This window comes from Melampsora larici-populina, assembly GCF_000204055.1.
Source record: "Melampsora larici-populina 98AG31 unplaced genomic scaffold MELLAscaffold_117, whole genome shotgun sequence".
Classification (NCBI taxonomy): domain Eukaryota; kingdom Fungi; phylum Basidiomycota; class Pucciniomycetes; order Pucciniales; family Melampsoraceae; genus Melampsora; species Melampsora laricis-populina.
The window spans coordinates 4230-19946 of NW_006768881.1; the positions used below are offsets into that span (position 1 = coordinate 4230).

Below are 15717 nucleotides of genomic sequence, written 5' to 3' on the forward strand. Positions count from 1 at the left end.
CTTGCTGCTGTGGAACTGCTCGACGGCTGCTTCAAACTACGCCGGTTTGGGAAATCTAGGTACCATCATCAATTATTTTGATTTGATTTCATATTTAGAATAATTATTGAGGTGTGACAAGTTGATACTTATCCTTCCTTTTCATCTGTTTGTTTTGTAGACAACTGCATTCGGAGCTCAAGAATCATTAATCATTCAGAAAGGTTACCTCATGAAGGACTTTTATTGATACATTTGACTCAACCTATCCTCATTAGTGATGCCAACAACACAAGTGAACCTCATTAAAAAACACGTTCAAGTGGTAATGCAACTCCACCAGATCTTGATATCATTGCATGACTTCGAGAGCAAGTGCGGCTATCAGTTAAGTATTACTTTTGATATCATCATTTCTTGACCATAGATCTAACAATAAGTTTAAGTTTTTTGGAAATAGTTGGCCAAATTAGACCTCATCTCCTTCCATCTACTACTTCATAATCAAGTTCACCTCAGTTTGCATCATCTTCAACTTCTTCAATTCAGTCAACTTTAGATCAAGAAAATTTAAATCCTATTCCACTTCAAATCAAATTCAAGAAAATCGATTCAAACCAAAGTTTCAATCGCAATCAATGATCCAAGACAAACTGTAAACTTGACTTGAAAAGATTGGATATCGAGTATGGAATCCTTTCCGATTGAAATTAGCAGCTGGTGGTTCAGGTGGTTTAGATGATATTTACATTGCTCCTGGAAGGAAATCTCTTTATCTTGGTGCAACAAGTGGAACGAGTGTTAGTCATGTGGCTGATGTAGTAGGTCCTACTGGTACAGTCTATGCTGTCGTGTTTTCTCATTGAAGTGGAAGCGATTTGATTAATAACATGGCTAAGAAACGAACAAACCTCATCTGTCAGTACTCCACTTTACACTTCTCATTTCATATATTGGAACGATCAGAAAATAATTGTTACAGATATTTTTATCTGTTTTGTACGATTAGCTATTGTTGAAGATGCATGACACAAGTGCAGGATGCTCGGAGGAATGGTAGATGTCATCTTTGCCTATGTAGCACAATCAAATCAAGCAGGAATCCTCTATTCGAACGCTCATCATTTGCTCAAACATGGTGGTAGCATTCTAATATTGATCAAAGCAAATTGTATCAACTCAAGTGCTCCGGCCAAAGTTTCACTCTTTCAGGTGAGGTTCAATCTATATACTAACCAAAGTCCTTTGCCCCGGTTCCTATCCCCGAGCCGTAATTATCTTATCCCTGACATTCAAGTGTGACAAGTTGAAAAAAATTATGCTCCATTTCCATCGGTTTGTTTTGTAGACTCTATCCACAGCTCAAGAATCATGAATTATCTAGATAAATTACATCGAGGAATTCTATCTATAAATAAAACTCAACCTATCCTCATCAGCAACCAACACCGACGAAGACAAAACTTGTCAAAAATCAAAACATTCAATTGGCGATGCAACCCATCAGCAGGACCATCTTGATATCATGGTATAACTAAAAAAGCCTATCAGTTAAGTATAGTATAACTTCTGATGATATCATCATTTTTGACAACAGATCTAACAATGAATCTTAGTTTTCTGAAAATAGTTATTTGAATTAAACCTGATTTCACCCCATCTACTACTATATCATCAAGTTCACCTCAATCACCATCCTTCATCTTCTTCAATTAACTCGACTTTGCACCAAGAAAAACTTAGAATCATACAAAATTTAATTTGAATGAAATTCAAGAATATCAATTTCAACCTAAGCGTCCATTCCAATTAGTAATTCAACACCATACGTAAATTTGATTTCAAATGAACAAACTCTCAAAATCATGGATTCAAAACACAAAAGACAAAATCTTATTCATAAAAAGATGACACGATATCTGGTCATCACATTTCACAGTTCCATGTGGACGTATGGAACCAGAGGATGAAGTTTTGCAATTTTGCGCATTCCGAAAACCATTTGAGGAAGTTGGACTTGATTTAGCAAAAAAGATTTTATATCAATCAGTCAATTAGATAATAGATAAATCACCGCTTCATGGGTAAAAGATTATCAATAATTTTATTTGGGTACATTTATCTCTATTCAAAGACAATTGAAGATGATCTAGAATTCAAATTAGAAACTGGATCCGATGAAGTAGCTACTGCTTTTTGGATCCCAATCAATCCACTCCAACTACACCATCATATTTCAGATCACCTCCAATCCCTCGCCACATCCAAATCAACCCAAAATAAAAGTAACAGTATAATGGATAAAGTTTACCAAACTGATTGAGACATTTGGCTCTGGTTGAGATGGAAAATACTGAACGGTGGCAATGAGTGCATTTGTAAACTGATTGTAAAGTATGATTTAGATATTTAATCAGTTTCCGGCCATATTATAAGTTTGATGCAATTGATTAACTCACCTAAACTTCTTTTTCTTTGGCTTGATTGATTGAAGATTGAATTTGACTTGATGGATCAAGTTGATTATCAGAAGGTCTCCAAATGAGATGATGAGTAATGAGATGTAATGAACCAATTGATTGAACAAATGATTTGTGATTTCAAGTTGATGGATTGTTTTGATGACATGACTTTTTTAATCTGACTGATTCTACCTTCAACGTTGTTGTAATGTATCTTATGGAAGTGTTTCATCACAACTTCATGTGAGAAGATAAGTAGAGTAAATTTGAAATATGTAGCAAAAAGGTGATTCATCAGATCATAGGTAAATTTTAAATACTCATACTCACTTTGCCAATCTTGATTTCGCCATTTACTTCTAATCTCCAAAATTCTAATCTTCCTTCTTTAGATCCAAAGGTGTTACCAGAAGAGACTGATTCAATCACAATTTCAATTTGTCATGAGGTTAACAATATCCAGTTGAATCAAAAACAAAAAAGTGCAGCTGCTATGAGTGAATACAAAGATGAACACTCAATAAAGTTCATTTTGATCATACCTGTTTATCCGGAATCTATCTCAAAGCTTGGTATGGTACATATAATTGACTTCATCAACATCCTGCATGAAGTGCCTGGAAAAGTGGTTTAAAATCACAAAATCAAAGCTTGGACTCTGAGATGATTGCACATGAAACTGGGTTACCAACTAGAAATAGATTTTTCTAGGTAAGCAGTTACTTGACTTTAAACAATCTTTTGTAATCAAATGGGAAATGATCTGAAATGATTTAATGTCTGATTTATCGCTGAGTATATTTTTTCCCCGCTCTGAATTCAGATTTGTGACCAGTACTTTGAAAGCACAAGTTAGACATTGATACCTATCAAGTTACTCAACACTTTCCTGAATCAGATCCCAAAGAAAAACCAATGAAATCAAAGTTTTTTTTGGTCAAGAGCAGTATGTAAAGTTGACATTTATAATGTTTCTTATGGGACTTTGATTAGACCGTTTTAAATCAATCAATTCATCTGTATCACCATTGAACAGTAGTTTTTCAGTGCTCTGAACACCCTTTGTTGCTTAACAAATTGGGGTTCCACAAGAGGGTAAGTGCAATCCCATAAACCAAATCATAGCTAATCAACCACATGACTGAATAAATTCAAATGAACCCACATCATCAATCATGTTATATTGATCAATTTCAACTTTTGCAAATCAAGCTGTGCAATCAACACCATCAGAAGGTAAATGCACAGCTGATGTGATACATAGTTGATAGTTCATAGGTGTGATTGTCATTTAAGCACCTTGCGCTGCACAAAGACAATGATGTTGTGGAACTCAAGTACTGTGATGTTTTAATTCTGGTGGTAGCATAATCACTGTCAGTTAGATTCTGCTGCTTCTTTTGTTGTTGTTGTCCAATCAATGAACAGGATACCAATGATTGATGTTGAATATATCAATATAATTTTCATTGGAATGAATCTATTTTTCTTTCTCTTGAATGTCAAGTCATGTGGTGGGCACAGGTGTTGGATTTAGGGCGGGCCCAGGCACGGCTCTTGGACTTTCCAAAGGCACACCTATAGTGGGGGCGCTGAGGCGTGCCTCTGAGGTGTCAAAATCTACCCACAAAGCAAAAAAAAGGTAAAAAAGGCTCAACAACATCAGAAAGGGCTTCTTTTGTATTTCATAATAGTACCACTGTACATTTCATCAACGGTAATCAAAGTTAAACATCAAGAATCTCATCCTCATCCCAATCCATGTTCTCAGAAAAATCATCCAAAAGCATAGTAGCTGACTGTGGCTTTGAGATTGGGGATGTGTTGTAAAGTTGAGCACTGTGAGGTGTGATTTGAAAAATTTATTGATACTAAAAAAAATCTCACCCATAATCACACAGTAACTGGGTGGAATAGGCCTAAACCTAACATGGGCATGCGAACCGGAAAACCGACCCCAAAAGGCCTGCCCCGGGGGCAGGCCAATTGCACCCCGCCCACCACGTGAATGTCAAGCATTTGATCCATAATATCATAGTTCAATTGATCATTTGATTGACTCCCAACTACACAAAACTTACCAGTGATTCAAATTCAAACAATCATTATAGAAGATGAAGATCCAAACAGCAAAGAACAGTCTCAGATAGTCCAACTTTGAAGTGCAATCATTGGACATTGTGAATATCACATGTGTAAATTACTATGGCTTTATCTAGGCTTTGAGGAACTTTGGCACCCAGCCTCCACATAGGTTCAAGCAAGAGCATCAAATTGTGATAGACCTGACTGTCTTCTGACTCCAAAAAATAACCTTTCAAATCAGCTGATCAGGTTTTCCATAATTGATGATCACTCATTTTGAACATCTTTTTCTTCTTCTTGACACTCATGTTAAACAACCACATAAGATACAACAGTGATAAACCTTGATATGAGAGTTTTTCTTTGGATTTTTTGCTTCAAAGCTTTTGAACCAAATCAAAAGATGTTACATTGAATGTGATAATAATGTGGTGAGGAGTTAGTATAAGGAAAAAGACTTACAGGTTCTTTTTGATAAGGACAAAGAATTTGTTTGACAAACATTACTAGGCTTATATACGAATAAGACACCGGAAAAGCAGACACACTCAAAAAGAAAAAGAAAAATGAAACTCAAATCACACACAACTTATTCCCAAAAGGGAAACATTAACACCCTTTTCCACATTTTCATAACACTCACATTAACTATCTCATTTCAAACATGAGATGTGACATGTGAAAGGTAATTATGGGGCTTATAATGAGATGTTGTGGGATCTCCCAAACGGTCAAGTGTGGTTCTAAATGGGATTCAAGCCTTACATAGAGGCATGATATCCTCTTTGTTTCCCTAAACCACTTTCCTTTATATAATATGTAGGTAGATACTCACCTTCAACTTTTAGATCCTCTCACAAGCTTTGCACCAATCTAATGAAGAACATGTTGCTTAGGACACAAATTCCACACCTCAGAAACCTGAATGATCCCAATCAGATATTTGTATAATAAAATCAAAGACTTCAGATTTGAAATCACAACAATTCTCTCGGTTGATTCACTTCATAATTTGATCCAGTCAAGAGTTTTCAAAAAACAATGAAAATCATTGGTAAACTTGAGCATGAGTGATTTTGATCACTGGTGCTTTGAAGTCCAGATTTATTGGTGGATACTTTCAGTTCTTTCTACTTCTGTTAATGAATTTCCAGGTTTGAACACATCAGGATTAGCATTTGTTTTCTTGACTGGTTTGAGTCAGTAAATCATCTATCACTCTCTATTCCATTCTTGAGCTGATTTATTGTCCTTTTGGTCAAGAATACAAAGGATAAAAGACCACTTCTCGAAGTCAAATCATAAACAGAGACATATCATCATCAAAGGAGGTATAAATGATAGCTCCTTGGGCACCCTTTCATCAATAGAAGAATTTGGATTCACAACTGGACAAACAATCCCACCAACCATGACTACAAAATTTCATGGGATATTCAGCTGTAAATTCTGTGAGCAATATATTGAATCAGGAGGCATCTCTCAATACCATTAAAGATATTGTCACTCAATTCTCAAAGGCAGTAACACTATTCTATGGTACTTTATAGCACTTGATGAAATGATTTGTTTCCTAAGGTCAATCTATGGATTAATATTGGTTGTACAATCACATATCCAAAAATTTGTCTCTAGGTCCTTGTGACGTTTGTTGCAGCAAGTTTGATTTATTCTTACAAGATTCAGTCTATAATGATTGAGCAAGTGCCATTTTGCCAAGTGATCAAGTCACAATTTTGTCTCTTTCAGATCAAATATGTTGAGTTTGGTTGAACAACAGCGGCGCCCGCCGCTTAAATGCTAGTGATGTTCTAAATGTCTAGGCCAATTGTGGCTGTTGTAATAATAAATAACATTCATCATAGTATATCATTCAAGTTAAAGGCAGACCGTGTTCGGCGGCAAAACTCCAAAAACTCCCAATCCCTATTCCAAATTTCGAGGTTTACACGTACCAACCATTTAATCTCTTTCTTACGCGCCTCAAGCCTCCTCCCACTTCATTTGTGATTCCTCACGAATGGCTCCCCAAGCTATTGACCTCACTGTGTCTCTTCCCAATTGCTTGTCTGCCTGAACACCACCCTTCAAGCATACAGCACCGGGCTTGGCTCTCAACAAATCACACGTCTTCCGTCTTCTTGGTTATGACAGTTCTCAACTCAATCGTTGATTTGCAACTCACCCGTCCGCCCAAAATGAGCTTTCACACACGCAATCCTGAATAGACAAACTTTTGGATAGCTCCCATTCATTCTTGCGTACAACCGCTTTACGGTGTTGTTATTACGTTAATGCTGATTGCCCCAATGAAAAGCACTCGGATGACGGAATTGGGTACAATGGGAGCCACGTGTGTGAGGTGTTGAAATTCGAATCAGGGGCGCAGAAGTTGATAATTTGATGAGTTCCGGGTTGTAAAGTGCACTTTACCTATTGAGTATCAGAATGATTATCACTACCCAAATAATAATATTTACCAAGAGGTTTAGAAAACTGGGGAGTTACAACCTGGGTGTTGGGTATGTGACATGTAACGAAAATAAATGTGATAAAGACAGTATCAAATGTTCCACAGAGTCAACAACCAGTCATACTAGAGTCATTGGTAATTACCTTTAGCATTCTTTGGATCTTGTTCAGATGTCTTGACACGGTGTATTTTTTTAAAACTGTTGATAATCCATCCCAAAGGCCCTCCCAATTTAGCAAAGTCAACTCATCTGGAAACCATTATACTGTCTGAGAATGTGAAAGGCGATATATGCTTTCATATTTTTAAACAAGCACTTTGACGGTCACCCTGTGAGTTACCTCAAAGACACACAGAAAAGTGTCGTCTGTGTTTTCACAGTTTAATTCTAATTAGTAGAGTTTATTTGCTGAGCCATGTCATATTGTTTTTTTTGTGTTTTCTCGTTCCTTCACTTCAACAAGTTTACCCTTTCAAGCTTGAAGGAGTCGCATTGACTCAATCTGTAGTACAATTAGGATCAACATTTCAATCACAAGATATAAATTCAAGTCTATTCCTTATTCTACGTACGAATCATCAAGATACGATTTTGGACATGGGCCGCTACAATATCAATCAGTTATCAACATGACTTGCAGTGCGTTGTTTGGTCAATATGTTGCATAGTTATGGGGTTGTCTCATGGAGATTGAGGTATGTAGTCTTTTGTCCTTTTATTTGTCTGTCATCCATCTGATCGAATCATCCCTTTTAAAAATTTTACCTGTAACTATAGCTCCTCGAAGATACCTCAACGAATCATCCTTATCATGACATTCCATGCAACCAGCCCCTTAGATGAGTGATACCACGAAATCAGTATTTGATCCGATTGATTAGCACGCTCAAGGCTCTATAGGGCTCTATATATAGATTGGTCCATTGGTTTTGATTCTCGTCCTCTTGCTCCACCCTATTCTAGATCGTCTCGTCAATCTCCCTCCTCTAGCCCGTTCGCTAATTACCGGGGTAAGTTCCATGTATGACCGTAGTTTGAATAAATTTCTATTGATATAGATCACTATTAATATTTATCCGTTCAATTTATACGTTATATAGCTTTTGATCAGCTTCTTCCAACTCCTGATATATACTTCACTCAATTGTTGAATATGACTCGCAGCAAGAATCGTAAGAATAGTGGTCAGGACTGAAACTCTCCTCTTAGTCCGACAAATGCTAGCGATCAGACTGAAAAACCAGCCTCCGGATCATCTCCACCATTCCCTTCTGAACCACCTTCGAATTCAGTACCTCCTCTACGTGCGACCATGTCATCACATCACAACACCCAGATATGGTCTTTGATTCAAACGCTCCCCGAGGATCTCCATGTCTTTCTTGACGAAGATTATGAATTACAATATAAAAAGATCTTGAAGGCCCAATTTTATCGAATTTTAGTTCACTTCAACCCGAAGACAAAGTCTCGTATATCTCACCTCAAAGCTGATCTTAATGCTGCCTTCAAGAAAGAATTACGCCCACAACTTTCAGACTTCTTGATTCCTCGCCCTCCTCCTGCCATGGAAACGGATCAAGATGACAAAAACCTTGACTTCAATCCTCTGGGCCGAAAAACCACCCGAAAGATGCTGTTGGACGCCATCAAACGCAAAGCTCCCAACGCTCCCGTACCTACAAACGCTAGGCGCAATGGATTGCTTTTACTATACAAAGAGCATGTTGATAAGGACCTGGTGATCCCCGGTCAAACTGAAACCATCCGAAAACCTGGAGTTTTGAAAGCGAATGCGGTCAGTGGCGAGGACTCAGAAGAGCTTCGACTTGCCTTACAATGCTACGCGCCTCAAGTATTTGTGCATTCAATCCCCATGACTCATCAGGTTCTTGTGGATTGTTATCTACAATTCATCCTGGCAGCAAAATTGGAGCCTGGAGCCTTGATTGCCGGGTTTCATTACTCGATCATATCCTAGTTTCCAGCATTGTGAGTTTCATGACTTGGGTACGTTTTTGACTTTCGTATAGTTTTTTAGCTGGATTCAAATGCTGAAACAATTTATTTCTATTAGGCATATCTAGCAAAGCAGATCACCAATCAGTCAAGACTCAATGCAGATCGATCCAATCAATCACATTAGTGTCCTGCTCGCTTGTTTTATTTTCAATCTAATCAATGTGTCAGATTATGGTGTAGTTCCGAAAACATGTCTTTCTTGTGAAGTGTGGGTAGCTGGTGGGCTTATAAGATGCAGCAGTATCTGTATGAAGTTAGCAGGATGGTATCTATCGCTTTAGGATGACTTCATACTTCTAGATTCGTACTTGTTTCATGGCGTTGTAAGATACTAAAATATACCGCTTCCTGTCTCTCTTCTTGAATTCTTGTGTGCGGCCTTCCATCATGATTCTTTTTCTTTCAAATCCTTCAAAAACTACAAAACAACAAAAACGTTGTTCAGTTCATCTGCTTTGATCTCCCCTTTTCAATTCAAGAAAATTGTCTCATGTCTGCTTCGTCCAAGAAGATACAACATGCCCACTGTGTTGTCTGTCGCTGTAAAGCTCGAGAATGTTACCTCGGCGTGTACATTGATCCTTCCGGTCGGTTTCAAAATGGGGTTGAGGTGTTACCCGCTACTTGCGACGCTCACACACTTGCTGATCGGCGCAAGCAAGCTCTCGAGGCAAATTCAGCCTCTGCTTCATCTGCGAACGCCCGTCAAGAAGCTCCTGACGATCTGGTGGCGCCTTTTGAACGACTTAATCTTCCAAATGAGCATCTGCGCGAGCAACCTTCTGCCGCCGATGCTCCAGAACTACGTACAAGGCTTACAAGAGCCTCTCAGGGCTCTTCACGTTTTGCTTCTGGTACCACTGAACGTAGGGCTTCAGCAAATGTCACCACGGAAGACATTGAATAGATAGATGTACATTATAACAATACAACGGATTCCTCCATTCCGTCTTACAATTGCGGTACGTGATGGTAGAGTTTGCTTGGCTACTTGATATTTGTTTCTAAGCCGTGGTATGATACTCTTTCTCCGTAGATCATTTTTTTAAGTTCAGCTTGAAGGAAATCAACCCTCTTCTGCTTCACGTGGCGTTGTCAACTTCGATCATGAGTATATTCGATAACCTGTCTGGTCGAACAGCCTCTTGGCTTATGGATATACATCGCATCACTATCGAGCTTTCAATGACTACAGGCCTTCTGCCAAACAACTCTCCTGGAGAGCTCTCTCGCTCAGAACTTAAGCTTTTACCAGAATTCCAAAGACATTGGCCACTGCAATTGGATGGCTGAACATCGATCCACGTTGCATGTTGATGAACTTTTGTACAAAATGTTTCGCCATGTATCCACTTGATGAAGAACCAGATATCTGTACTCATCAAGTTGCAAGTATTCCTGGCGGGCCTCCGGATTCATTCAACCCAAATACCAAAACTAGTGACACTGTAGAAGATTTCGAACCTGACCTTTCTGAAACAACCTGTCTTGCTCCCCTCTTAAAGTTTGCAAGAGGAAAGAAAGTTGCAATAAGAAAGTATGCTGTACAAGATATTTCTGATTGGATTGCACGTTTATTCTCACGTCCAAATATTGAAGAATGGCTTGACGAATCACTTCTTGAATCTAGAAAACCATTTGATAAAGACGAGTCCATATCTGATATCCACCAATCAAGAGTTTGGAAAGAGTTCAAAGGACCTGACGGAAAGCAATTTACAGCTACCAGCGGTAACCTGGTGTTTGCAATGTTTGTGGATGCAATCAACCCGTTTGGAAATAAAACCAGCAGCCACCACGTCTCCATCACTTTCATTGTTATGGTGTGTCTCACTCTTCCGGTCAAGATTCGACATAGACTGGAGAACGTCTTTTTAGTGGGGATTGCGCCTGGTCCTTGAGAACCATCGCTTGAGCAGACAAACTGGAATTTACGTCCAATTGTGACACAGCTTCAGAGGATATGGAGCCCTGGAGTCTTACTCTCTCGAACCTATTCTTTCCCGCATGGACGCCTGATGAAGGCTGCTTTACTACCGTTTGTAGCCGATATCCCTGCCATCAGACGTTCACTTGGCTTCCCAAGTGCTACTGCATCAAACTTCTGTTCAGGCTGCCATCTGATCAAAAAGGAGATCAACAACCTCGACCCCACTACATGGCGTTTCCGTGATAAGGAGGAGCACAAGAAGTGGGCATATGAAGCTCGTGATGCAAACAGTGTGGAGGAGCGTCAGGAAATTTTTCAGACACATGGGGTACGTTATTCAGTGCTTGTAGAGCTTGAATACTGGGATATCATTGACTTTCATGTTGTGGATTCAATGCACAACCTCCTACTGGGGCTACTATCGTGGCATCTTCGAAGATTTTGGTCTATGAGTGATGTCAAAAATGAGGAAGAAATTCACCTTCCAGTTCCAACTTCAGAGCTCCTACAGCTTCTAGCTGAACGCTCCGACCCTCTTCCACCAAGAAATTACATGAAGGAGTCTGAGACCGCTGATCAAGAAGTTCAAGATGAAGAGGAAATCGAGCTTAGTGACAACACTTCAACGAGTGATGATGATTTTGAACCGCTAGCTGATGTTGGATGGAACGGAGTGTGGGAAGCTCCACCAATGGATGAGGTTGTTTTTGATGCTTCTATGCTTAAGAGGATCAACGCTCTTTTACCCCAAATACAGATACCATCTTGGATCAAACGAGCAATACCAGTCCTAGGGAAAGCCTCGTTTGGCAAGCTTAAAGCTGACGAATGGAGATATTTGTTCTCCATTCAGTTGCCTCTTATACTTATACCGTTATGGGCTGGGAAAGATCAGAGCAAACTATCTCTGCTCAAAAACTTTTGTGATCTTGTATCACTTGTCAACCTGGCGCTCAAATGATCTATCTGTGCAGATCAAATTGACAGATATTGACTACATATTCAAAATTATTTCAAGGGTTCGTTAGCTCTTTTCACGCACTGCCATCTTGCACCAAACCACCACATGGCGATTCACTTGGCCGACTGTCTTGACCGGTTTGGACCGGTAAGGGCATGGTGGTCTTTCCCCTTTGAGAGGCTTATGGGCAGCATACTCAAAGCTTGTCATAATAATCATGTCGGTGAGTCTAAGGTTATGATTCATATATATACATACATCGAGTAACTCAGCTGACAAGTTTCTTCAAAACAAATTTACCAGGAGAGCTGGAGATGACTTTCCTCCAAAATTATTGTTGAGCAGGCAATATATCTGCCCTGATGAATGATAATAAGCTGCCGGACGTTCTCGCACCGTATAAAACTAGGCTGGAAGAGCTTTATGACCCTCCAAGTCCAAAGTCCAAGCCTTTGTCGAATTCAACTCGGAATCCACTCGACAAAAATGTACTGAAACTTCTCATCAAGCGTTTGAATGAAGAAGAGCAGGAAAAATGTGTATGGATGCTTCCAGAAGACTGGTGTTTGTTATCAAAGCACAAGTCTAAAGGTTCTGCACCGCTCCCAGCTCAAGCACATTTCTTGAAACACCTTGTGCACAGAGACGTAACATATTCAAGCTTTACAGAAAGCGCTAAGAACAGCTTTGTGGTCTTCAAATCTTGTTCAGGTGATCATGAAGTCACTGAGTTTGGTAGGATATTTTCAATCTTTACTCACCACCGGGCACCAACATCTTCAGAAAATCACCTTGAGACGTGGATACACATTCAACGTTTTCCACATTTACCACCAGACTCATACAACCCTTTCTCTAACTTACAAGCTGATGATGTACAATTCAATATTCGCGCTTGGGGACCCACAGAAGACAGGATAATAAAAATGGATGAGGTGGTTGCCCACTGCGCTTGGAGTGTGAGCACCAACCAAGGCACGACTTGGTGTGGAATTCCATGGGCTGTGAAGTTGTGTAAGGGATGTAAGAAGATGCTTGTAGCGAGGGGTCGCGCATGCGGCTCTTTGTAGAATTGAGTTGAAGGAAAATTTGCACAAAGTAAATTTTATACAACTCAAGACCCTTGCAGAACAAGCCTGTTCCATCAAGAAACACAACTCACCGCTTTCTCTCGCAACTCTCGTGATCTTTAGTTCATCATTAAAAATTCTTTTAGTTTCTTATATCAGAAGTTTTTTAGAACATCAGACAACCAAGAGAAGAAATGGCAACATTTGACGAAACTTTACAAGAAGCTAGAAGATTAGCCGAAGAGGCACTGAAAGACGGAACAGAGGGAGCAGGAACGAGGAGTCAATCCCGGAACAGAGAGGAAGGCGGAGCAAGGGTCTTGGTACCGGAAACACAAGAAGCAAACGACGGAAGCGGAGACGATCAGAGAGAAGAAGAGGAAGAAGACGACAGAGAGTCAGAAGAAGAAAATGGGGAAATGGCGAAGGAAGATTCACTGCAAGGAGGCCAGGCAGGGGAACCGAGAGGAAGGCTGACGATACGAATAAACCGTAAGACAACCAAACCGCTTCGCTTTGCATTTCCAACATTCTTTATCTTTTTCATCATTTTCTCTCATATCATCTTAAAAAGAGTCTTAGTCAACCCATCGGAGAGGGGAGAAAAGAGAGGGCTCCAACACAAGTAGTTGAGGCGGCAGGGGCTATATCCTGATTATCGAAATAGCCCAGATAGATGATCCAGCAGAGCTGAGGCAGACAGAGCTACATCTGGAAAAAGATGAACCAATGAGACGTCACAGAGATTAGTAACTTCCAATGACCAAAAACCGGTTGAACCAAGGCAGGCAGAGCTAGATCTGACCTTTTTTAAAAAAAAATGTTTTATTTGAATTTTCTTAACACCTACTAGACAAGATGTCGGAAGAGGGGAGAAAACTAATATCTGAATTGAATCCTTTCTATATAAAACTTGCTGTAGCAAGCCAGCCGAAGAGCACAGGATACCAGGCTAGAGACCTGTGGTGGAAGTCCATAGTGGGAACATACGCCGACAACAAGTTAGAAGTCGGAAGGTTGATGCTGAAGGCATATAAGGCAGCGTATGGAGTCGTCCCATACGACCTGGAAGACCTAAGAGCCGCGAAATGCGAAGACGTCGAACAACCTCTGGAGCATCAGAACGAGCGACCTAAACGCCAAAGGACTGCCTCTCTAATTGCTGGGAACGATGAACCAAGTAGACCGGAGAAGTCAGAAGAGCAGCCTAGACTTGAGAAACCGCAGAAGAGGGAACGAGAGATCAGGGACCTAGTAGACCCAGAGAGCGACATAGTCTTTGTTGATAAGCAATTCTCAAACTCAAACCTCCTTCAATTGTCAAGTGGGATCAACAAACGCATGACAAAACTACAGAGCTACGTACCGTTGACAGTATTCAACATGGAGTGGATTGATGCGGATTCCCAAAAAGCTAGTAACAAGAAGACGAAATCGCTGAAAGAACTACAGGAGGAAGAATCAGCCACTTACACAGGTCTTACCCCGAAAGAGGAGCTGCTCCTGACCTACGGAGACTGGATTGACGCCATTGATCTGTTTATACGATACGTAGAGGAGCAATATCACATGAAAACATGCGCCAAGATGCTGAAAGAGCATAAGAAAAATGTCATCGAGATCAGAAGATCAACAGGCTGCTGGATGATAGCACTCAGATATTGCATGAAAGTCAGACAACTTGTGATGCAGGTGAGGATTGGAGAATCTGGAAAACGTGAAATGTGTCGCGCAGGTGTCTTACACGAGGATATCCTACGGGCGGCAAAAGATAAGGCCGAATCTCTAGGGGAAAGAAGTTTTGCAGAAAATCCTTACGCAGCTGGGCAAAAGGTTCTAGCAGAACAGACGGTCCAGATGGCCATCCAGCCCACAGCCCCGAAACTCACTGGATTTGAAAAACACCAATTTGCATCAGGAGGTAATGCTAGAGGCGGAGGAAGCGATAGAGGAGGAGTTGGATGGCGAGGACGGGGAAAGAGACAGAAAAACAATCTTTGGGACAAGCGGAATAACGGAGGAGCCAGCTATTTCGGAGCACCCAATAGCGTTTTCAACGTACCGAACACAGGGGGAACATTTGGTCATGACCAGCCATTTCAACCAGCCCCACAACCAGCTCCGTACAACTCAAATCCGTTCAGGCCCTTCAGTTTCCCAAACCAAACGCAATCATACGGGAATGGGTGGAGTGACCACACAAGCACCAATGGGGCACCGTTCGTGAACAATTACCCGAACGGAGAGGGATCGTCGACTTCAAAAGGAGGAGCGAACTTTGGGGGAGCAAAGAACACAGGTGGAGCTAAGTCAACCTGGTAAGTCATAATGCTTGAAGGGTTCGAGGGACATACCTGAGTTTGTCATTGATTCCACCCAACCTCTCTTACCCCCCGGATTCTCTGCTCCTATCCAAAAAGAAACCATGATCCAAGACAAAGAGGGAAGCCTGCACGCCCAAAAAGGAAAACATATATATATTTCCGGGTAGAAGGAGGATGGAAAGAGATATATGATTCTCGGAATTTTTCCTACGTTTACGACAAATTCAATTCATCCCCCCCCTCTTTTGTCCCGTCCCAAAGTGCCGTGTGTTGTGTACGCGTAGAGCAGATGTAGACAGAAACCAGTCATGAGAGGAGACATGCAATAGATATAGTCAACCACGCAGTTCAGAAACTCCCTAGTCCCCCGAGAGTCCAAATGAGAGAATACGAGGAGGAGAGATGTTGAC

At 40.5% G+C, this 15717-nt stretch overlaps 4 protein-coding genes across 4 annotated transcripts; all 4 read left to right on the forward strand.

Annotated features, from left to right (window-relative positions):
* Positions 1-338: 338 nt before the first annotated feature.
* On the forward strand, positions 339-1354 carry MELLADRAFT_84537 (uncharacterized protein; the record flags this gene model as incomplete). Its single annotated transcript, XM_007418974.1, has 5 exons — positions 339-366; positions 667-832; positions 879-897; positions 1015-1191; positions 1328-1354. The coding sequence occupies 5 exons, from the start codon at positions 339-341 to the stop codon at positions 1352-1354; spliced, it is 417 nt and encodes a 138-aa protein (XP_007419036.1).
* Positions 1355-8312: 6958 nt separating this feature from the next.
* On the forward strand, positions 8313-8981 carry MELLADRAFT_84538 (uncharacterized protein; the record flags this gene model as incomplete). Its single annotated transcript, XM_007418975.1, has 1 exon — positions 8313-8981. The coding sequence occupies one exon, from the start codon at positions 8313-8315 to the stop codon at positions 8979-8981; it is 669 nt and encodes a 222-aa protein (XP_007419037.1).
* A 531-nt stretch (positions 8982-9512) lies between these two features.
* On the forward strand, positions 9513-9929 carry MELLADRAFT_69830 (uncharacterized protein; the record flags this gene model as incomplete). The annotated part of the gene is made up of 1 exon (XM_007418976.1): positions 9513-9929. One exon carries the CDS (start codon positions 9513-9515, stop codon positions 9927-9929), a length of 417 nt encoding a protein of 138 aa, XP_007419038.1.
* A 3912-nt stretch (positions 9930-13841) lies between these two features.
* Positions 13842-15305, forward strand: MELLADRAFT_84539 (uncharacterized protein; the record flags this gene model as incomplete). The annotated part of the gene is made up of 1 exon (XM_007418977.1): positions 13842-15305. The coding sequence occupies one exon, from the start codon at positions 13842-13844 to the stop codon at positions 15303-15305; it is 1464 nt and encodes a 487-aa protein (XP_007419039.1).
* Between the last annotated feature and the right edge of the window lie 412 nt (positions 15306-15717).